The sequence below is a fragment of the Catharus ustulatus genome, chromosome 6 (genome assembly GCF_009819885.2).
Source record: "Catharus ustulatus isolate bCatUst1 chromosome 6, bCatUst1.pri.v2, whole genome shotgun sequence".
In the NCBI taxonomy this organism is placed as follows: Eukaryota; Metazoa; Chordata; class Aves; order Passeriformes; family Turdidae; genus Catharus; species Catharus ustulatus.
This window is the reverse complement of record NC_046226.1, coordinates 54,097,978-54,120,090: the sequence shown is the minus strand read 5'-3', so window position 1 is coordinate 54,120,090 and position 22,113 is coordinate 54,097,978. Positions and strand designations below refer to the sequence as shown.

At 63.3% G+C, this 22,113-nt stretch overlaps 3 protein-coding genes across 4 annotated transcripts; 2 read left to right on the top strand and 1 right to left on the bottom strand.

Moving 5' to 3' along the window:
- Positions 1–324: 324 nt before the first annotated feature.
- Positions 325–2,501, bottom strand: YPEL4 (yippee like 4). 2 transcript variants are annotated; one of them, XM_033063706.1, is made up of 5 exons: positions 2,472–2,501; positions 1,538–1,843; positions 1,051–1,094; positions 841–949; positions 325–547 (listed from the first exon to the last, which is right to left on the bottom strand). In XM_033063706.1, the coding sequence occupies exons 2-5, from the start codon at positions 1,682–1,684 to the stop codon at positions 458–460; spliced, it is 390 nt and encodes a 129-aa protein (XP_032919597.1). In that variant the 5' UTR covers positions 1,685–1,843; positions 2,472–2,501; the 3' UTR covers positions 325–457. The 2 variants fall into 2 exon arrangements, with proteins under 2 accessions (XP_032919597.1, XP_032919596.1); XM_033063705.1 differs by having other exon boundaries at positions 2,435–2,499.
- Positions 2,502–2,509: 8 nt separating this feature from the next.
- CLP1 (cleavage factor polyribonucleotide kinase subunit 1) lies at positions 2,510–5,205 on the top strand. Its single transcript, XM_033063704.2, is given in 5 exon segments — positions 2,510–2,978; positions 2,981–3,057; positions 3,059–3,124; positions 3,127–3,747; positions 4,397–5,205. Coding segments are annotated over 5 exon segments (1,623 nt in total). The 5' UTR covers positions 2,510–2,791; the 3' UTR covers positions 5,069–5,205.
- A 324-nt stretch (positions 5,206–5,529) lies between these two features.
- Positions 5,530–21,889, top strand: ZDHHC5 (zinc finger DHHC-type palmitoyltransferase 5). The gene is made up of 12 exons (XM_033062572.1): positions 5,530–5,582; positions 10,467–11,740; positions 16,970–17,091; positions 17,391–17,548; positions 17,634–17,806; positions 17,906–18,008; positions 18,343–18,434; positions 18,516–18,648; positions 19,068–19,191; positions 19,918–20,030; positions 20,190–21,070; positions 21,375–21,889. Exons 2-12 carry the CDS (start codon positions 11,637–11,639, stop codon positions 21,538–21,540), a joined length of 2,169 nt encoding a protein of 722 aa, XP_032918463.1. The 5' UTR covers positions 5,530–5,582; positions 10,467–11,636; the 3' UTR covers positions 21,541–21,889.
- Positions 21,890–22,113: the final 224 nt, after the last annotated feature.

Genomic DNA, 22,113 nt, shown 5'->3' with positions numbered 1-22,113 from the left:
TCTTGTCCCTCCTTTCTCTCCTCTCCTCCCTCCCTCCCTGCTTCCTCCCTTCCCTCCCACCTCTCCCCTCTCCCTTCCCATCTGCTCGCCCTTCACTCGCCCCAGCTCCCCAGGGCACCAGGGGATCCCTGCTCCTCCGGTGCCTCAGTTTCCCCGCCAGCTCGGGGTCCCAATAAATGCACCAACCACCTCCTGCCTCCTGCGTGTGGGGAGGGGAAGGGACAGGCTGGGGCCACCAGGGACCTCCACTCTGTGCAGGGCTGTGTGCCAGGGTGAGCCGGGGGTGGTGGCAGCCTCGGGGGCAGGTGACAACCAGCACCTTTCTAAAAAAAAAAAGCCTTTATTGCCCTATAAAAGCCCTGCAATCCCCGCGGCTGGTGCCACACAGGGGGCACCGAGAAGGTGCCAAGGAGGGGGTCACCCAGCGCGCCCTCCAAGTCCCAGCTGCGCCCCCGAGTCAGTCCCAGCCGTTCTCCTTCACCATGTGCGACATCTCGATGATGAACTTCCCCTCCTTGTATTTCTGGCTGCTCTCGAATGCCTGTTCCTGGGAGGACACAGTGTCAGCCCCCCCATACCCCGATGGGCGCTGCCTTCCCCAGGGCTTGGGGGTGTCCACAGCAAAGGTTTGGTGTGCCTGGGAGTGCCCACGGCAGGGACTGGGGTGCCCGTGGCAGGGGTTGGGGTGCCAAGACATGGCCAGGGCAGGGGTTGGGGTGACCAGGCGGGGCTTGGGGTACCCGGGGATGCTCATGGAAGGGGTTGGGGTGCCCAGACCGGGGTTGGGGTCCCCGGGCAGTGCCTGCAGCAGGTGGGGGTCGCAGCTGGGGGGGCACTCACATATTTCCAGCCCAGGGTGGTATTGCAGCTCTGGCAGAAGATGTCAGCCACCGAGTGCAGTCCCGTCAGCAGCAGCCGCTGCTCAGCCGGGCCGCACCCCACGTTCACCCTGCACCGAGAGTGGGGGGTCCCACAGGCTTGGCACAGCCAGCCCGGGGACCCCCGGGGCTCCCCCTCCCCACTGCCCTCCTCGGTGCCCCCAGTACTCACACGGAGTTGAACAGGTAGGCACGGCCGTGGCTGCCCTGGAAGGACTGTGGGGACACGGCGAGTGTCATTGCCGGGTCCTCCACATCCCCCAGCACCCCTCCCTCCACGTCCTTCTCCCATCCCGCTGCACCGCCACCAGCTTGGGGACACCACAGGGGGACACCTGCCAACTCGGGGACACTGAGGGGGACACGGTCACCTCCATGGGAGCACCATGCAGGTCACCTGCCAGCCCCAGGACATCAGGCTGTGGGGGGGTGTGGGGAGGATGCTTCCTGCCTCGGGACACCAGGGGAGCACTCATCATTCTGGGGACACCACAGGGGGACATTGGGCACGCCAGGGACGCCATGGGGAGAAACTCAACACTCTGGGGACACGGCGAAGTGACACTCGCTGTCCTAAGACCCCGCCGGGGACACGGCAAGGGGGACTCCCACTGTCCCAGTACGCGAGGGCCAGTCCCCACCCAGCCCAGGGGTGGCACCTTGGAGATGAGCTCCTCGTGGCGGGCCAGGTGCGCCCGGCAGTGGACGCAGCTGTAGGTGCGGTGGGAGCGCGGCAGGTAACTGCGGAAGGTGCGCGGGGGCAGGCGGGCGGCCGGAGGCAGGCGGCGGCGGGCCGGGGGCGGCATGGCCGGGGGCAGCGCCCCGGGGGGCACCGCGCAGCCCCCGCACAGCCGCTCGCAGGGGAAGCAGCGAAGCAGCGCGCCCAGAGCCGCCGTCCCACCCGGACGGGCTCGGGAGGCTCCGCCGGGGCCCCCCGGCAGAAGGAGGCGGAAAAGGGGGGCGGCCTGCGAAGAGGGAAGGGGAGCGGTGAGGGGAGACCCCCTCCTCAGTCTCTCAGGTGTGGGCGCTCCACGTCCTCAGCCGGCTGAGACCGGGCGGTTCATCGCAGGAGTGACGGGCAGCGGGGACACCGGGAGAGAGGGGGGGCAAGGGGGGCCTGAGGGACTGGGGGAGGAGGGGGCAACCCAAGCTGGGTCTGGGGTCTCTTCTCGAAGTGTCTGGGAGTCCCTGGGAGTAGGGGTCCCCGGGGAGATTATAGGGGTCCTGAGGGGGAAAACTGCGGGTACCCAGCAGGGGTGAATAGGGAACCGGAGGAAGGGTGAGGGGAGTCCCCCGGACGGAAAAATGATGGGGGTCCTGGTCGGGGGGTGATGAGGATTCCGAGGTGCCATGACGGGGTCCCAAGGGGTGGACTGTGGGTCCCGGCAGGGATGACGGGGGTTCCCGGGAGGCGTGCTGGGGGGGGATATTTGCGGTCGCGGCGAAGGAGGACAGGGGTATCGCCTGGGGGGGCAATGACAGGAGCGCTGGGGGACACGACGGGGGGGCTCGGTGGGGCTTTGGGGGTCTCTGGGGGACACGATGGGGGGGGGTACCGGGTTCCGTGGGTTCCCGGGGGCCGGGGCCGCTCACCGCCCGCCGCTGTCCCCGCTGCCGCCGCTGCCGCTGTCGCCGCTGTCCCCGGGGCGGGCGCGGGGGGGCCCTGCGTGCCCGGGAGCCGCATCACGGTACCGTGACTCATCCCGCGGCCGTGACGTCACCACCCGCCACTGCCGCCGTGACGTCACCGCACGGCCCTCCGACGTCAGCCTGGCCGCCGGGGATGCGCTGCGGCCGCGGGGGCACCTCTCGGTCCCTCTGGTCCCCCTGCGACCCCGCGGCTACCCCGGCCCTCCGTGCCCTCCGTGTCACCCGTATCCGTTGTGTCCCGCCTTGTCCCCCGTGTCCCCACCATGTGCCCCTGTTCTGCCTTGTCCCCAGTGTCCCTCTGTGTGTCCCTGTGTAGATGTCATGCGAACGTCATGCAGACGAGCCTGGGACTCATCCCGAGGGATCGCGCGGGGGGAGAAGGGGAGCTCCACCGTAACGAGATGCAATCTAGGGGCGGGGCCGCGGACGATATGCAAATGAAATGCAAACGAGCAGCGGGACTGGTCCGGACACGCCCCCTCCTCACGTGATCCAGGCGCCCCACGTGATCCGGGCCACCCGCTCTCCTGGCGCACTTCTCTGACGTCACTTCCGTCGCGGCCGCTGCCGGTGGGGGGCACCGGGCCCCGGACCCCCCCCCCCCGTCGCCGTCATGGCGGACGATGGCGGCGAAGAGAAGAAGCAGGTGGCCAAGTTCGAGCTGGAGCGGGAGACGGAGCTGCGGTTCGAGGTGGAGGCGGCGCAGACGGTGCAGCTGGAGCTGCTGACCGGCATGGCCGAGGTGTTCGGCACCGAGCTCACCCGCAACAAGAAGTTCACGTTCGACGCGGGCGCCAAGGTGGCCGTGTTCACGTGGCACGGCTGTACCGTCCAGCTCAGCGGCCGCACCGAGGTGGCCTACGTGTCGCGGGACACGCCGATGCTGCTGTACCTGAACACGCACACGGCGCTGGAGCAGATGCGGCGCCAGGCCGAGCGGGAGGACGAGCGCGGGCCCCGCGTCATGGTGGTGGGGCCCACCGACGTGGGCAAGACCACCGTGTGCCGCCTGCTGCTCAACTACGCCGTGCGCCTGGGCCGCCGGCCCACCTTCGTGGAGCTGGACGTGGGGCAGGGCTCGGTGTCCATCCCCGGCACCATGGGCGCGCTGTACATCGAGCGCCCGGCCGACGTGGAGGAGGGCTTCTCCCTGCAGGCCCCCCTCGTCTACCACTTCGGCTCCACCACGCCCGGCACCAACATCAAGCTCTACAACAAGGTGAGCACGGGGGGCTCGCCCTGGGTTGGATCTGGCCCCAGAGTTCCCCAGGCTGAATCCGCAGGGTGCTCCCGCTGTTGCTGTTTTAAAAACGGCTTCAGCCTCGTGCACAGGCAGTCACCCCTTCCCAGCTGGGAAGGATCAGGGTGGGAAGGGAGTCCAGAGGAGGACACGGAGGAGTAAGGGCACCTCCCCTATGGAGACAGGCTGGGAGAGGTGGGGCAGTTCAGCCTGGAGGAGGAAAATTTGTGTGGTGACCTCGGAGCTGCCTTTTCCATCCTGAGGGGCTAAGGGAAACTGGAGAGGGGTTCTTATCAGGATCTGGAGTGATAGGATGGGCTGGAACAGGTTTGGAGTGATAGGACAAATTTAGGCTGGATATTGGAAAGAAATTCTCTTACTGTGAGGATGGTGACACCCTTCATGGGTGCCTTGAGATGCTTGGAGGATCCTGGGCTGGTGGAAGGTGTCCCTGCCATCGGGAACTGGATGGGGTTTAAGGCCCATTCCAACCCAGACCATTCTACAATTCCACGATTTTGCCCTGGGTGGCCGCCCAGAATAAGGCCTTGAGGGTTCTGAAGGAGCTGGGGGACAGCGCTGGCGAGTGTGGGGAACGGGTGCCTCTGTGTGACCCCTCCTCCCGCAGATCACGTCGTGCCTCGCTGATGTCTTCAACCAGCGGTGCGAGGTGAACCGGCGGGCGTCGGTGAGCGGCTGCGTCATCAACACCTGCGGCTGGGTCAAGAGCTCGGGCTACCAGGCGCTGGTGCACGCTGCCTCCGCCTTCGAGGTGGACGTGGTGGTGGTGCTGGACCAGGAGCGCCTCTACAACGAGCTCAAGCGGGACCTGCCCCACTTTGTGCGTACCGTGCTGTTGCCCAAGTCCGGCGGTGTGGTGGAGCGCTCCAAGGACTTCCGCCGGGAATGCCGGGACGAGCGCATCCGTGAGTACTTCTATGGCTTCCGTGGCTGCTTCTACCCACACGCCTTTGACGTCAAGTTCTCCGACGTCAAGATCTACAAGGTGGGCGCGCCCACAATCCCGGACTCGTGCCTACCGCTGGGAATGTCACAGGAGGACAACCAGCTGAAGCTGGTGCCGGTGACACCGGGGCGGGACATGGTGCACCACCTGCTGAGTGTCAGCACTGCCGACAGCCCTGATGACAACATCTCCGAGACCAGCGTGGCCGGCTTCATCGTGGTTACCGGTGTGGACCTGGAGCGCCAGGTCTTCACTGTGTTGTCCCCGGCTCCACGCCCCCTGCCCAAGAACTTCCTGCTCATCATGGACATTCGCTTCATGGACCTCAAGTAGAGGAAGGGCAGGATGTGCCTCCCGCCTCCTCCTTTTCCCTGTGCCCCCTCATCCCCCAAAGCGGTGCTACCCTGGTGCAGCACCCGCTCTTTGGTTTTATACTTTTTGTATGGTTTGCTATTAAATCTGGAATCCTGTGCCGCTGGTGAGCGTCTGCTAAGGGTGGGGGGGATCCCCGAGGGGAGCGGGAATTGCCGGCCCCGGGCTCCCCCCGCGCCCGGAGTGCGCAGCTCCCGCTCCCGGCCGTCCTCCGTTCGCCCCCTCCAGCCCCCGGTGTGGTACGTGCCGCGCACGCGCCGAGGCTCCAGCTGTGGCCCCGCCCCCGACGGCGTGAGCGCGCACGCCCGCTCCGCGCCCCGTGCGCATGCGCGTCGCTGCTGCCGGGGCGGGCCCACGGGAGGCGGCCAATGGAGGCGCGCGGGGGGGGCGCGGTGCGCAGGCGCGCGTGACGTCCCGCCCGCCGCAGCCGCCGCCGTCCGTGCCCGGAGCCGCCGCCGCGCGCGGCCTCCTGCCGGTGAGTCACGTGGGCCGCGCGACCCCACCGGGACCCCACCCCTCTGGCACCGCCGCCGCCTCCCCGGCCCGCCGGTTCCTCGCGCCCCTCGCCGGGGCCCGGCCGCCCCCGCCCCGCCGCTGCCCCCGCGGCTCCCCCCGCGCGCGGCTCGGGCTGTGCCCCAGCGTCCCTCCGCCGCGCCGCGGACCCTCCTGCCCGGCGCCCCGGCGGGCACCGACCCCTGCCCGGCCCGCTCCTCGGGCCGCGGCCCCGCTCCGCCGTTCCGCACGGCCGCCTGCCCCGCGGTCGCGGTGCCACTGCACCGGAGCGCCGCTTCCTCCTGCCCCCGCTGCCGTGCCCGCGGCCCCGCCGGCACCGGGACCTTGTCCTGTGCCGCAGGGAGCCGGGCCGGGGGCTGGCGGGGAGCAGTGCCCCGCGGGCTGGGGCCGCCCCTGCGCACGGGTGCGGGGTGAGCGCTCCGGAGCGGGATCGTCCCTGCACCTGGAACCCGCCCGGGACTGGGGAGCGGCCGGGGGCTGCTGCGGGGAGCGGCCGGGCCGTGTCCCGCACCCGGCCTGCCCCCGGGAGCGCCGCCACTGCCTGTTTTGGGGCACCGGAGCTCGGCCTCTGTGCCGAGGCCGAAGGGGGAACCCTGCTTACAACACGGCCTCTCCTCACGGCACAATCCCTGCTCCCGGCTTTGGGGCACTGGCAGGGGTCCAGCCTGGCCCCTCCTCAGAATTCCCAGATTCCCGAACACCCGAGCTGTGCAGGTCCCCAGCCCCAGGGTTCCACCCCCGTCACCGCGCCGATTCGGGAGGGGATCGGCTGCCCCTGTGCTCTCCCTGGCTCTAGGAAGTGGTTTCCCCGGATCTGCCGGCTCCCGCCCCGGCACAGAGCTGGATTTGGGCATTAGGGAAGCGGGATTCTCTGCTCTAGAGGCTGCTCGTTTTTTTTGGGGTTTGTAATATACAACCAGAGCCATGTCTCGATCGAAGCCAGAGTTATCTTGGAGCCTCTTTCTGAGCTTAATCCCGTTACCCCCGTCCCTCCGTTGGGCCCAGGTGCTGCTTTAGCAGGCGTTTATTCCTGTTGGTTCCCGAGGCCAGGAGCCCCATGCAGGAATGGAGAGGGTGGTGATCGGGTGGGTCCAGAGGGAGACCTCGAGCTCCCCTGTGAGGGGCCTGTCTGGGGACATTCCCACCTGTCGCTGTGCCTGGTGTCTCCTAACACAGTGACAAGAGGCTGATGCTGTCCTTGCTCGCTGTGGGGCCCGTTGGGAAGTGGCCTCAATGGATGAGGCATTGTTCCTTCTGCTTTGCCTATAAAATGGGGCTAATCCCGTGTAAACCAGCGGGATGGGCTGGGGAAGGAGGATGGGATCGGTGTAAGCCCTGGGCAGGAGATAAGCACGGAGTGATTCCAGCCTTCTGGCTGTCTGCAGTGGAATATTTCTCCATGTTCTGTGTTGATCCACCTGGGAGAAAAGCAGGTGTGCAGGATGCCATACGTTGCTCTGCATTCTCCTTTGGAATGAAGAGCAGGGAAGTGTCCCCAGACTGCCCTGTTGGGGCAGGTGCTCCTGTTTGGAGGCAAGGCAGTGGCCAGTGGAGATCTCACGCTGGCGTTGCTCTAACCACAGTGCCGGGTTTGGAAAAATTTGCACTTTCTCTGATGGATTTTGGAGTGTGAAGTGTTAGCTGGTTGTGCAAGGACAGAGGGAGCTGCAGAGGGAGGAGAGAGTTCCTGGGATGCCCCTCACTCACTCACAGTGCCAGGCAGCGTGCTCTGGAATGGCTCTATGGAACCCTGGGATCAAAACAAAGTGGGAACAGGTAAAGCACATCCCGTCTCCTTGCAGCCTGGGATCTGCCCTGTCTGGGAGTTGCCTCACGTGGAAGGAATTGTTTGTGTGCTTGCCCTGCGCCATGGGAACTTGGCTGGATCGGGGCAGGTCGGGAGCTGTGGATCCTGACGAGTGATGCAGGTTTGGGAGCTGGTAACCGGGAGGGAAGTCTGTCCTGCTTGTGCCGTGGATCCCAGGGGTGGCAGGAGCCGCATGGTTGATGCCAAGGTGCATTTCCTCCTTCCTGGGCGGGAGCAGGGTGAGGAGCTGGAGTGAGGGAGGCGGAAATGTTGGGAGCTGGAGGCACATGTGTCCCCGTCCCAGTGGAAGTGGGGAGGGCCTCATGCTCTGGAGGGGACAAGCCATGGAGCGCCTGGCTATGTGTGGAAAGGCTGGAGAGGGGCTGGAGCAGATGAGCAGAGTGGGGTGGGAAGCAGGGAAGCTGGGAGGGGAGTAAAAGGAGGAAATCAGTGAGGTTTTGCAGGGCCTTGACCCAAGAAAAGGAGAGGCAGGATCAAAGAAATGGAAGGTGGCAGCAGTCATACTTGCACATATCCCGAGAGAGGGAGTTTGGAATTAAAAGAAGTCCCCAGAAATGGAGATGAAGGAAACGGGAGCAGCTCCCCTGTATGAGAGAAGGAAAACCCTGGAGAGTGGAGATGACTGCTCTGGTGGTGGCTGAGCAGAGTGGAACTGGGAAAGTGCTCTGGAAAGGAGGTGCTGGGATGGGAAAACCAGGTGGAATTTCTGAGGGAGAGGGAAGGGGGAGTGAGCAGTGACACAAGTGCTGGGGGAGGAAGGAGCAGGGCAGGTCTGGAGGAGCAGTGGGAGAGGAGGAGTTGCCGGGCTGGAATTGGCAGAGGGAAAGGAATGGGAGGCAAGAGCAGAGCCCATGTATGCCACAGGTAAGCAAGAGAAGTTGGGGATTCTTTGGGGCAGGGAAATCTGTGAGTGGCCTTTGTGGATAGGGACGAAGTGGCCAGAGAGAGGATTTGGAGCAAAGGTGGAGGGAAAGGAAGGATTGGTTAACCAGAGGTGGGCACATTGTAGGGCTGAGAAAGGGGATGGCTGGGAAAGAATATGTGTGTTTGGGAGAATTGGGGCCTGAATTAGTGTAATCTGTGGGAATCTGGGGTGGATTTTCCTTGTTTGTCTCCTGGACCCCTTAAGGATTGCAGAGCAGAGAGCCCAGTGCTCTGTGCTGCACTTTGACAGCTTCTGCCCCAGTCTCTGCAGCAGGGCTGGGGGGTCCTATGGGGTCTCAACACGCCAGGGGGATCAGGCAGGCATTCCTGGGAGCAGTGTGGTGGCTCAGGGAGCCGGGATGGGCTCGGCAGCCTCCTGTTTGAGGAGGTGTGGAGTTATTCTGTGCACAGGCGGCTGGAGCAGGGATGCATTTGCATCACTTCTCGCTGGGATGTCACTAATGACAGCACTGGGGCTCTCCCCATGCTCATGAGCCTGTCCCATGGGTACCTGATTCCGTGGGGAGCTGTCTCTGGCACGCACAGCTCGGCAGGGATCACCCTGTGGAAGGGCTGGCGTGCCTGGATCTCTGGCTGGAAGGGCTGGGGCAGAGCAGGGCCACAAGACGCATGCCCATGGCGCCCTGCGAGGGCAGGGTGGGGATCTCCGGAGGAGGAATTATCAGGGAACAACTCCTTCTGCCTGGCAGCGTCTGTTTGAACCCGAGGTGTGGCCGTGCCTCTATGGCGGAGCGTTCAAAGGGCCGGGTGCTCTGGGAGCAGATTGCTCCTGCTAAAGCAATCAGCCGTGATGTCAGGCCAGGACTTCCGATAGCCCATCCCTGGAATTGCTGTTGGGCTCGGCTCTGTGGGGTGTTGGGCTCTTCCCCGAATAGGCAGAGCAGGGCTGGGAAACTGCTGCTCTCCAGGGAACTCTGTCCCTGCTACGGAAAACAGCTTTCCCTGGCGTTCCTGTTCAAGTTGCACCCCTCAGGAGCTGCTGCCAGGTGAAACCTGCAGAGCATTGGCCCCACGTTTGCTCTCACTCCCAAGGGCAGGGAAGCCTTGGGGTGGGAAGCTGAGCTTCGGTCCTGCAGAGGCCGAGCGGCGGGAGCGGTTCCTGGGTGAGTCAGCCGGGGTGGCTGACGCCGTGAGCCGGGGCTGAGCCCACTCGATGGTAACACATCCTTGTCATTAAACCTACCTTTAATTGGGTGCTGCAGCTCTCCCAACCTTCACCCACGTTTAGTCAGCGCTAGAGAGTTCCCTGCCCACCCCGAAGGAGAAATTGGGGAGGCAGAGAAAGCTGGAAGGGAGAAAGGAGTGAGCTGTAGGCTGTGCTTGGACCTGCAATGCTGTGGAGGCAGCGTGGGGAGGATGGTGACAGACGGTGACAAGGTGAGGAGTGGTGGCTGTAGCAGCAGGAACTGGTGGGATATGATGGATGATGGGCTTATGGCTGCTTGGGGCAGGGCTGTGGGCAGGGACACCTTCTACTATCCCAGGTTGCTCCAAGTCCCATCCAGCCTGGCCTTGGACACTTCCAGGAATGTGGCATCCACAGCTCCTCTCGGCAACCTATACCAGGACCTTACCACCCTCACAGGAGAGAATTTCTTCCCAATATCCCATCTGACCCTGAGCTCTGTCATTTCAAATCCACTGTTCCTGGCACTACAGAATGAATCCAGAGCTGCAAAGGCCACCTCCTGTCATGGGATTGGTGTTTTCCATGGGTCTCTCCTGTGTCCTGCCTTCCAGGGAAGGGGGTGGGATTCCTGGATGTTTTTTTCCTCGTGTGGTCTCCACCCTTGTGTTAAGTCCTGGAGCCTCTCAGCCCGTGCCCCTCAGGGAGCCAGCACGCATTGGTGCTGGGATTTGAGCAGGAGCTGCAGGAAGGAATTCATGGTGTCCCTCCAGTCCTTCCAGGGCTCAGGGTGGGTTTCTTGGTGGTAGGGGGGTGGCTTGGAGTTCCTGCAGCAGCCAGTGCCCCTGGGCTGGGACAGGAGACGCCGTGGCCAGGCTGCTGTGGCTAATGACAGCCGGCTCCATCCCTTCTCTCGCCATGCTAATTTCTGTTGTTGTTTTTTCCAGGTGAGCTGTGGCGCACCAGACCTCGAGTTTTAATGGTTTTATGTAGTTTTTCTTAAAAGATGAATGGATGGATGAATGAAGAAGGATTTTAACGAAGGAAGGGGGAGGGAAAAATGGAGCTGTTTGGAACAAACTGAAGTTTCCCTCAACACCGCCCGGGCCATGGGTGAGACAGAGCTGCTCAGCACCACTTCCACCCTTTGGTGTCTGCTGGGGTTGTAAAGCCGCTCCCTGAACACCCCCTTCCCGTTCACCTGCTGGGAAATGGTTGCTGCAGAGATTTAATGAAATTCCTGTCGCTCCCCAACCGCCAAGTGGATATTGAGCCCATGGAAGGGCCTGGGGGGTCAGGAGAAAGGAGCAAGTAGGAAAACCCACAATCTGCCAGACCTTCCCCTCTGCCCCCCTCGAAAGAAAGGATTTACAGCTCAACCTTGCACCAGCTGTTCCTCGGCTTTAACAGACCAAGAGAGAAATAAATAAAATTAAACGGCCACCGCCAGCCAGTCCCAGATCCCGGTGAAATCAGGGAGAGTGTTTCAGTGACCCCTCCAGCAAGGGGAGGAGGAGGAGGCACAGCAGCTCTGTGAGGAAGCTGGGATTGCTTAGAGACCACCCCCTCCTCCCGTGCGGCACCAGGGGCTGCGGCACAGCAGAGGCGGATTAAAAAGGAGAAGTGGCTTCCCTGAGGCTCCCGGAGTGGCTTTTTTGCAAGGAGTTTGCTGATCCTTTGCTCTTCTTGGGGTGCTGGCTGGGTGGGAAGCACCCTACCCGAGCCTGGGGAATTCCCTGCCTTCAGAGCCTGCCTGTTGGAGTCCTGCTCCCTGTGGGCTGCTGTCTGGACTGAAGCTTTGAAGGGCTCTCAGCATTCCCACTCCAACAGTTGTTCTAAACCCAAATCCCCTTCTCTGTTGTGAATTTTTAATGTTTTTAACCCTCCTTCCCTGCTCCCGTGAGCTCTCACGGGGCAGAGCTTAGAGCAGGCTCTTCTCCTGGGCCTCCTGCTCCAGACCCTTCTCCGGACTGTCCACCCCAGTCGGAGCTCGTCCCAGGAGCAGGCGTGGGGGCAGGGTAGGGGTCAACCCCTGTCCCCCTCCCCTTCTCGTCCTGCTCTGAGTCCCCTGGGGCCTGGGCTATGCTGCGGGGCAGACCCCCCACCACAGCTCCAACATGCCATCAGCCTCTGGAAAGAGATTCAAACCCAGCAAGTACGTCCCGGTCTCCGCTGCTGCCATCTTCCTAGTGGGAGCCACCACCCTCTTCTTCGCCTTCACGTGAGTGCCAGCTGCTCGGCCAGAGCGGGGAGGGCCAGTGAGGGCAGGGGAGAGGAGCTGGGATTTCCTCACAGAGGAGAGGGGGATATTGTGCTCTGGGTGCTGCAGCCACAGCAGGAGCCATTTCGTTCCATGAGTTTTCCCAGGGGAAGCTGTGTGCTGGCGTTGCTGGCGAGGCAGCACTCGGCTCCAGGTCAGCTGGGTTGGGAACTGGTTTGTGACCTGTGGGTGGAAAATGGCATGGATCACTTTCTCCTTTGGAGGTGGATTGGTGGGCTGGGGCGGGACACGTGTTATTTTTAGTTTTGTAATCGATTCGTGAGGCACAAAGGAAAGTTCAAGGAGGAGAACTCTGACCCCTGTGCAGATCACTCACTGTGTTCTGTCCCCTGCCCTGGGGCAGTGAGGGTTCCATGTCCCTGGAGGGGGCCCCAGGGAAATGGCCAGCAGGTCGCTGGGGCCTTGGGGGGCCCACTGGGCTGGGAGATGGTGCTGGGTGCTAGAGAGGTGTGGTGACATCGCTGGGAAGATCTGCTGCTCTTCCCTACCTGGTGACACGTGCCTCGGTGACGTGCCCAGGGGGGTGACAGGCGGGGGAGCAGAACCTCGAGGTGCTCAGGGAGCCTGGCAGAGAGTGGCTTAGCCGGGCTGGCACCATGGCACAGTGTGGCTACCAAATCCTGCAGGGCATCCCTACGGGCTCAGCAGGGATGTGTTTGGGGTCCTGGCAGTGTGCAGGAAGCACGTGCACCCTCTGCTTCATGTGCCTCCCCCACTCTCTGGGGTTTTCCTGCTGGGGCCACAGGAATCAGCTGGAACTGTGGGTCAGGTGCCATGGCTGCTACCACTCCCTGGAAAGGAGCCATCGTTGGTGGGAAGGTCACCGTGGCTTTGGCAGCCACTGGGCAGGGACAGGGGAGCTTGAGGAGCGAAGAGAAAAGCAGGGTGGGTTCGCCCCGTCCAGCGCCTGGTGCAGCTGGCAGTGTCACTCAGCAGCGTGTGGCCGTCCCCCGCTGGGACACCGAGCGGTCACCAGGCTCCCAGGCTCGGGCTTTGGCTGCTCCAGGCTGTCAGATGTCTGTGGAAGCCGCTGACTGTTGCTCCTGTGCCAGGGGGATGAAGGAGAAGCAGAGGGAACAGGCGGTGCCCTCCGAGCTGTGTGTACCACCCCGTGTGTGACCATAGGGGACAGGCTGACTCTGTTTCGGCACAGTGGCTGCCGGACAGCTGGGCCTCCAGCCCATCCCAGCCACGGGTGCGAGCAGTGCCGGGAGCAGCCGCTTATCAGCGGGCGGTGAGAGGCAGTGCCGGAGCCGGCGCCTCGGAGCAGGTTTGGCCGGGGCAGGAACACCTGGGCAGATCGCTGTAATTGCAGGTCAGCAATGTTGTTTATCCTACTTCAGAGCATCCCATTAAACCCCGGGCACAGCGTTCACACGGGGCTTGGCCGAGGGAACTGCACTGCTCCCGGCAGGATGGCTCCTTTGGGACAGTGTCCACCTGGTGCTGGGGCAGGTTGGCAGGGATGTGGGGCTTGAGGTTTGCCTCCTGCATGGTCCTGGGGGCCACTGTGCCCCTTCCCGGCCTGGTCAGCAGCAGAGTGGCTATTGACCCCCTTCCTGCTGTCAGCATCCAACCTAAGGCTCCTCTGGGAAGTGCAATGGAAGCTGTGAGAGCAGGCTCTGGGAGGCCTTCCCCAAGCAGGGAGCAGCCAGGGGTCGGCACAGCTCTTCAGGCTCCAGTTGTGTTGCTTCCAGCCTATCCACTGGATGTGTTTTGGTCCATCCAGGATTCGTATCTCTGGGCCAAGAACTCTCTTTAATTGATTAATTAGGAGCTGCTGCTGAGCACATGGCTGTGGAAATGAGGCTGGTTGCACTGCAGGGAGGGGCAGCAGGAGAGGGGATGTTCCCACCTCCCCCTGGGATGAGTGGGGGTCCCAGCTCACTGGGCTCTCAGACAGCTGCTGATTTAGGATGGAAATTCCCCCTTGGGGTCCATTTGTCCATTCCTGCATCTCCCCACTGGCTGGTCCCAGCTCCTGGTGCAGTTGGCTCTCAGGTTCCCTGTCCCCTCTCTGGAGGTGCCAGTGCCACTGGGACACAGTGTCATTCCTGTTCTCAGTGAGATCTAAACTTGTATGAGGGTCAGGGCAAGCAGGGATCGTGTTTGTGCCAAAGCTTTTGGAGAGCTGGAGAGCCCGTGGGTCGGAGTCCCGGGAAACAGGCAGGGAGGGAAAGCTGTGCCTGGGAGAGTGCAGGGGGTGAGGGGCTGGGGAGGGAGGGGACACCAGCAGGGAGGGACAGGCTTCTCTGGGCATGACTGGTAGCAAAAAGCCCGTCTGCATCCCGGTGTGACTCATGGTGCCTGAGGTCCCCCAAGTCCTCTCATGTGCTGCCAGGGACAAGTCCCAGCAGCTCCTGTAGCCATGAGCGTGTTGCATCCCGATCCCGAGGGGGAGCCCGATGGGTGCTGTGGGACCTGCGTGGCTGGCCACGATGGTGAGGAGCCTCCCTCCTGCTCCTGCTGCCATGTGTGCCCCAGGGTCCAGGCAGACCTGTGAACAGAGAGCAAAAGGCAGGAACACATCAATCACTCTCCTGATAAGGAGGTTCTCTCAGGGATGGGCAGCACCTTTGCTCCCTGCAGAGGACCCTGATCCCTCCAACGTGTGGGGATGGTCCCAGGAGGTGACTCCCTGACTTTGGAGTCCCCAGCATGGTGCCATTGGGTGGTCTGGCTCTGTGGGGATTCCCACCTCCCTCCCTGGTGTTCCCTGGGATGTTGTGCTTGCCCTGGCCCATGAATCCCATGCAGGGGGGTCTTATCAGTGTGTCTGAGCCCAGGGACCTGCTGGGCACTGTCTTGTCCTGGGAGCTCCAGGAAGGGCTGACTGCTGACAGCACAGAGGTATTCCCTTCCCTCGGTCCTTCCCTCTCTGCCTGCCCCAGAGTTTTCCGAGGCAGGTGGATCCTTCCCTACCTCCCTGGGCTCTGTCTCTCTGGATCCAGGCTGTGTGCTTGGCTCAGCCTGGCTGTTGGCTGTTCCTGTGTGGAATGGCTGCCCGGGCATGGGTCTTCCTGGCTCCCCTCCATCTATTTCAAGCAAAGGTTTGGGCTGGGATTTCCCTTCCTGGAAAGAGAAGCTCCCTCCACAGGGTTTCTGGAAGGGCATTTCCTACTTTTAGGGCTCCTCTGAACCCCCTGGCCCTCTGTCCAGCAGAGAGCAGAGCCAGGGGGGTTAATCTCTCAAGTGGAGAAGGAGTTCAGCTCAGGGACATGGGGTCCTTGGCTGTGGTGTGTCCTCTACATCCTCCTGACAGAGGCTGTGGCCAGGTGAGGTTAGGCTCTTCTCCCAAGGAACAAGTGATGGGACAACAGGAAGCGGCCTCAGGTGGTGGCAGGAGAGGTTTAGTTTGGATATTAAGGAAAATTTCCTCATGGAAAGGGTTGTTCAGCCCAGGGCAGTGGTGGAGTCACCAGAAAACAAACATGTGGCTGTGGCACCTGGGGACATGTTTCAGTGGTGGCCCTGGCAATGCTGGGGAAACAGTTGGAATCTTGGAGGGCTTTTCCAACCTGAACAATTCTGTAATTCCATGACTCTGTGATTCTTCCCTTGCTCGGGTTGTGGCCTGGCACTGTCAGGTAGGTCCTGTGCCTCCAGCACTGCTCTCCAAGGGTTTTGGGGCACAGATTGGAGACGAGAGCTTCTCTCCAACCCGTCTCAGCTGTGGAGAATCCGTCTGGCTGGCTTCCAGCGGAGGCAGCAGGGCCGGCATGGCGGGTGCCGCTTGAGGAGCCGCTCCCCAGCCCGGGGCAGAGCTGGGAGGGCTGGGCCAGGAGATGCCAGTGCCATCCCAGGAGATTCTAGTGCCATCCCAGGAGATGCCAGGTTGCCCAGCAGGGTGGCTCCTGAGGAACGAAGAGGCTTTGGGGAAGGTGGTTTGCAGGAGAAGCTTGGTGTGGTGTGTGGGCCTGCCGGGGACAGAGAGGAGGATGAGGAGGGAGGGGAAGAAGGAGTATACCGGGTGGCTTGGCCATGCTGTGCTTCTTGCCAGGGATATCCTGCAACCAAAAGTCTGCCCGCCTGCTCTCATCCCTGTGCCAGGATGGGCACAGCCTCAGCCTTGGCCTGTGAGAGCAGCTCCCACTGATGATTCCCACCCTCCCTGAGCACCGAGCAGTGCCTGGAGCTGGGAGCATCCTGCCCACCTCACCCTCTGTGTGCCGGAAGGGTGTGCCCACTTCTCCTGCCCTACCCGGAGCATTTCCCCTGGCACAGCTGCTGCTCCTCACCCGGGGGTGCCTCCCTGCCCTCCTCAGGGCCCTGAGCTGGGACAGGGCCCTGCACCAAGGGCTCATTCCCGGCTAGAGCCTTGCCATGGCTCCCGGAGCTGCTGTGACAAGGACGGGGCTGCCTCACCCTGCAATGGGATCAGTCCCCGTGGGTGGTGGTGGAGGAGGGGACAGGGCCAGCACCTGCCCCTTCACCCCAACCTGTGGAGGATTACAGCTCTGGCACCATATGTCGCCCTGCCCTTCCAGCCCCGCGCTGCTCCGGCCACCTAAATCCATCGGCACTTAGCCCGGTGGGGGAAGAGAGGGACAGATGCTGCCCTAGATCTGTGGGATTAAATCCCAGCAGCAAAGCAGATTAGGGAATTACGCTGGCGCCTGCAAGGGGGAAGCCCACTGTCCCGAGCCCGCCTGCTGGGGCAGGAGGTAGAAGGGTGATTCCCTCACTGCTCTCCCACGGGCCTCTTGGAGGAGCTGGGTGCTGACTGGGGTCCCCATGTCCTGCTGGAGCTGTCTCTGGGATGTGAGGAGCACGGGTGGCTCTGGAGGCGCTGGAGCTGGTGCTGGTCTCATGTCCCCTCATGGGTCCCCTCTGTCCCCAAGGAGCTGCTGGGATAGAGGGAAGACAATGTCCAGGTACTTTCTGGCAGGTCCCCTTGGTGCCCCCATGCCATGGTTTTCCCTGTTCCCAGCACCACTGCTCTGTGTGACCCTCCAGCGGAGTCCCAAAGGGGAATTTTGCTCTCTAATGGATGCCTGGAGCATGTCCAACTGTGTCTCCCAGGTGCTCCCCAGGCCGGGGTCAGGCTGTGCTGTAAAAGTGGCTCCAGTTTGGGTGTGGGATGCACTGCAGGGAACCCTGGGACAGTGGGAGATGGCGGGAGTGACACAAGCGAGGGGTCGGAGGGTCTCACGGCTGCTGTGCCTGCAGGTGCCCAGGGCTCAGTCTCTACGTGTCCCCAGTCATCCCTGCCTACAATGCCATCGTCTTCCTCTTTGTGCTGGCCAACTTCAGCATGGCCACCTTCATGGACCCGGGCATATTCCCGCGAGGTGAGTCTTGCTCCGGCCGGGAAGAGCTGCCTCCTTGCCCCCTTCCTCCGAGGTAAAGGGGATTTCTGGGTCCCTAAAGGCTGGTGAGGAACCTTCCTCCTGGGTTCAGCACCCCATGTTGGGTCCTGGGGCACAGGCAGTGTCAGGATTCCAGGGCAGGGCCTGGGAGAGCCGCCCCCAGCCTGCATTTGGGGGTCCCTGGCTGTCCGCGTGCTGGGTGACAGGAAGGTTATGCCAGGAGCCTTCAGGCAGGCCAGGGCTGGCTGGGCCCTGACGCCATGCCGTGGTGTCCCCATCAGCTGAGGAGGACGAGGACAAGGAGGACGATTTCCGGGCTCCTCTGTACAAGACGGTGGAGATCAAGGGCATCCAGGTGCGCATGAAGTGGTGCGCGACCTGCCGCTTCTACCGCCCGCCGCGCTGTTCCCACTGCAGCGTCTGCGACAACTGCGTGGAGGTGAGGAGCTGCCGGGGCCTCCTCCAGCCCCCCATGGGGCAGGGAGCCCCACGAGCACCCCCTCACCCTGCCCCATCCCCGGCAGGAGTTCGACCACCACTGCCCCTGGGTCAACAACTGCATCGGGCGGCGCAACTACCGCTACTTCTTCCTCTTCCTGCTGTCGCTCACCACGCACATCATGGGCGTCTTCGGCTTCGGGCTGCTCTACGTCCTGTACCAGGTGGAGGAGCTCTCCGGTGTCCGCATGGCCGTCACGTATCCTCCTGGGCGGTGGGAATGGGCAGGGGGTGGTGGGGTCTGGGGGTGGTGCGGTGCCGAGCAGGGCTGTGGCTGCTCCTTAGCTGCCTGTGGCAGGATGGTTGTGATGTGCGTGGCTGGGCTCTTCTTCATTCCCGTCGCGGGCCTGACGGGCTTCCATGTGGTGCTCGTGGCCAGGGGCCGCACTACCAATGAACAGGTACGTCCAGGGGACTGCCGGCCTGACCATGTTATCTATGGATTTTGGGATTTCCCAGCAGAGGATCGGTGTGGAAAGGCTGGGTTAAAGCTGGAGGAGGCCCCTGAGCTGGGGAGGGTGACTGAGGGGCAGCTGCATCCATGGGGGTGCAGAGGATGGAGCTAGGCACTTCTGGACCCCAGGAGGTGAAATTGAGGAGACCCTACCCCCTCAAGGCTAGCTGAACACTGAAACAGGGACTAGGAAAGGGAATAGGGTCTCTTAGTGTCTCCATCCTGGGGGGTTGTCCTGAGGGAGGTGGCGTGGCTGGCTGTGACACTCCTTTGTCCCGCAGGTGACGGGCAAGTTCCGCGGGGGCGTTAACCCCTTCACCAACGGTTGCTGTAGGAATGTCAGCCGGGTCCTCTGCAGCTCCCCAGCCCCCAGGTGAGCCTGGCCTCTGCATCCCTGGAAAAACTGCTCCATCCTGGGCTCCAGGCCGTGACCTTCCTCCCATGCCCTCCCCAGGTACCTCGGGCGCCCGAAGGCCGAGCAGACGGTGCTGGTGAGACCCCCGTTCCTGCGGCCCGAGGTGTCGGACGGTCAGATCACTGTCAAGATTATGGACAATGGTATCCAGACAGAGCTGAAAAGGACAAAGGTGAGGAAGGTGGGGAGCAGCGCTGCCTGCGCTGGGGCCCTCCATGGAGCCCAGGGGTGCAAGCCTGCATCCGTAAGTAGAGAACCGAGTGAGCCTGGTCACATTCCCTGTCCCCCTCCGTGTCGTCTTGTTCTATGTCCCTGCGGGATGGGAACCGTCCCCCTCCCATGTGGCAGTGACCACATGAGGTTTTGCCCCCTCCATTGCTCTTACTGGTCCCATCCTTCCCCATGCAGCACCCTCTGGAGGTTTCCCATCCTTGGCACTTCCAGCACCTGCCCGGGGGTGGTGCCACCCCCTGTTCTGTCAGATGGCCTGGGAGGCAGTGGGAGCCCCCAGCGCTGCTGTCCATGCCCTGCCAGCCCAGGGGCGCCGAGGCTGAGGCCCCTCCTGATCCCGCCTGCGCTTTGTCTCTGCAGTCCAAGGGGAGCCTGGAGGTGACGGAGAGCCAGTCTGCTGACGCCGAGCCGCCACCCCCACCTAAGCCCGACCTCAGCCGCTACACGGGCCTGAGGACACACTTAACCCTGGCTACCACTGAGGGTAAGGAGGGCACCAGGGCCCTGGCAGCCTCTGGGAGGGGAACCCAGGGCTGCACCAGGCAGGCCAGGAGCCAGGGCCATAGGGCAGACCCGGAGCACATCGGCATTCCTGGGCCATTGTATGTGGCCCTTTGCCCTTGGAGAAGCCTGCGGAATGCTCCCAGCAAGCTCTGCTCTGCTGGAGGCCAAGCCAGCATGGCGCTGTCCGGAGCTGCCGGGAGCTGTGCCTTGCAGCCGCCGTGCTGCCAGGACGGAGAAGGCGAAGTGGTGGCGGGCCTGGCTCAGCGGCACAGAGCGTCTGTGGCTGGCTCCGTGTGGGCCTGGCCAGAGGTGGGATGAGATGGGCAGAGCCTGTGGCAGCTGCTTCCTGCAGCAGCTGGAGACCCCGCAGCTCTCCCAGCCCTGGCTGGGTTCTGCCGCCCGCTGAGGGCTGTGCTGTGTGTGTGTCCCATTGAGCACCCTGGCACCCCCGTGCCGTGCACCCCCAGGGTGTCACCCAGCCGGGGCTGCCGCAGGGGCACAGAAGTGCCAACCCCACACGTGTGGCTGTGGGGACAACCCTTCCTCCCGGTCTGTCTCTCCCACCCTGGTGCACCTCTCCTCCAGCCCGTCCCTCCTCCCGGTCTGTCCGCCCCAGGCTCTGAGTCGGTTCTCGGGCAGGGAGGGTGGGGCTCAGTGCGTTCCTTGCCCGCAGCCACCCTGAGCGTGCCCCTCTCTCCCGGTGCAGACAGCAGCTTGCTAGGCAAGGACAGCCCCCCAACTCCCACCATGTACAAGTACCGGCCCGGTTACAGCAGCAGCAGCAGCTCGGCGGCCCTGCCCCACTCCACCAGCGCCAAGGTAAGGCTGAGCCCAGCACCGGGGACTAGCCTCGAGGGGATGCCACTCCCTTCCTGGGAAGGGTTTAGGGTTGCATTTAGGGTTTAGGGTGCATTAGGAGCTCCGCAGGGAGCATCCCATGGCTGTTCTGTGGGTAACTGCTGCCCCTCTGCCCCTCAGCTGAGCCGAGTGAACAGCCTGAAGGAGCCCAACTCCATCTGTGACAGCGGCCACAAGCCCAGCTACCGCTCAGAGCCGAGCCTGGAACCCGAGAGCTTCCGCTCACCCACCTTCGGCAAGAGCTTCCACTTTGACCCTCTCTCCAGTGGCTCCCGCTCCTCCAGCCTCAAGTCAGCCCAGGGCACGGGCTTTGAGACAGGCCACCTGCAGTCCATCCGCTCGGAGGGCACCACCTCCACCTCCTACAAGAGCCTGGTGAACCAGACGCGCAACGGCAGCCTCTCGTATGACAGCCTGCTCACGCCCTCCGACAGCCCCGACTTCGAGTCGGTGCAGGCGGGCCCGGAGCCCGAGCCGCCGGTGGGCTACACCTCGCCCTTCCTGTCGGCCCGCATCGCCCAGCAGCGAGAGACCGACCTGCACGGCCGCTTCGCCAGCGCTGCGTCCCCCAAGCACGCGGCACCGCGCGAGCCCTCGCCCGTGCGCTATGACAATCTCTCCCGCCACATCGTGGCCTCCATCCAGGAGCGGGAGAAGCTGCTGCAGCAGCCGACGGCCCCGGGCCGGGAGGAGGACGCGGGGCTGGCGGACTCGGGCATCCAGTCAACGCCGGGCTCCAGCAATGCCCCCCGCACCAGCTCCTCCTCGGACGATTCAAAGCGCTCACCCCTGGGCAAGAACCCGCTCACCCGCCCGGCCCTGCCCCGCTTCGGCAAGCCCGAGCCCCCCCCAGCGCTGCGGGTGCGCTCGCTGGGCTCCCCTGACCAGCCCGCCGCCCCCCACCTGGGCAAATCCGTGTCTTACAGCAGCCAAAAAACAGCCTCTCAGGCCGGCGGCCCCGAGGTCGAGGAGGTGGCCTTGCAGCCCTTACTGGCACCAAAGTGAGTACAGTGATGGCACAAGGGTATCTCTGGCCTGTGGGGGGACCCTCACCCAGTATCTCTCCAAGCCCCTGGGGCAGCAGAATACCCCTCCGTGGGGAGAGATGCTGGGAAGAGCAAGAGAAATCTTCCTGCTCCTCCCAGAACAGAGCTGGTGCTCCCCACACCTCCTCGGTCACCCCGTGGGCCCCTCGAAATCAGGAGTGGGTACTGGTGGTGCTTGGGGAGGGTGGGGCTGTGGCAGTGCTGGGTGCTGGTGACCTGTCCCCTCTCCTGATCCCATGTCCGTGCTTCCTTCCCACAGGGACGAGGTGCAGATGAGAACAGCCTACAGCAAGTCCAACGGGCAGCCCAAGAGCCTGGGCTCAGCCCCACCGGGCCCGGGGTCGGTGCCCCTCAGCAGCCCCACCCGCGGAGGTGTCAAGAAGGTCTCGGGTGTGGGGGGCACCACCTATGAGATCTCGGTATGAGGGGCAGAGCTGCCGCCCCCTCCCCTCCTCCCCGGCGGCCCCCAGGGACCGCCTCTGCCAGACGCTTGTGGACTCCCGGGAGAGCCAGGCGGGCCCCCCCGCCCTCCCTGTGCCCCCCAGGCATCGGGGGGCTGGCACGCACCCGTGGGGGGCTCGGGGAGGGCTGGGAGGGGGAGCCTGCAGCCCCGGCACCGCCTCGGCTGCGCCAGCCACTTGTGGGCCTTGTGCAATCACCCGCTCGCCTGGCGTGGTAGGAACGGATTGTTTTTAAACCAGAATACTTTTTTTTATTATTATTGTTACGGATTCTATTTTTTTTCTCTTTCCGAGTTACCAGGTGTGTGTATATATAAATATCTATATATATAAATATAAATATTAAAAAAAAAAGAAGCAGAAATTATATATCTTACCCAGAGAGAGGAAGAAACTACCCTGCTCAGGGCCTGGGCATCCCCACCTTGTCCCTGTCCCCAAAGGAGGGACGTGGGGCTGCCTCCTGCACCCATGGAAGGAGCTGTGGTAGGTGCTAGGTGTCACTGTTCCCTTCCTGAAGGGGGCCATGGGGTGCCA

Coding starts and splice junctions, on each gene's coding strand:
- YPEL4 (XM_033063706.1), bottom strand. CDS start 1,684: ATGCCGCCCCCGGCCCGCCGCCGCCTGCCTCCGGCCGCCCGCCTGCCC. Junction 1,095..1,537: donor ACGAGGAGCTCATCTCCAAG/GTGCCACCCCTG, acceptor GTGTCCCCACAG/TCCTTCCAGGGCAGCCACGG. Junction 950..1,050: donor GCCTACCTGTTCAACTCCGT/GTGAGTACTGGG, acceptor CTCTCGGTGCAG/GGTGAACGTGGGGTGCGGCC.
- ZDHHC5 (XM_033062572.1), top strand. CDS start 11,637: ATGCCATCAGCCTCTGGAAAGAGATTCAAACCCAGCAAGTACGTCCCG. Junction 11,741..16,969: donor ACCCTCTTCTTCGCCTTCAC/GTGAGTGCCAGC, acceptor CTGTGCCTGCAG/GTGCCCAGGGCTCAGTCTCT. Junction 18,435..18,515: donor TGCAGCTCCCCAGCCCCCAG/GTGAGCCTGGCC, acceptor TGCCCTCCCCAG/GTACCTCGGGCGCCCGAAGG.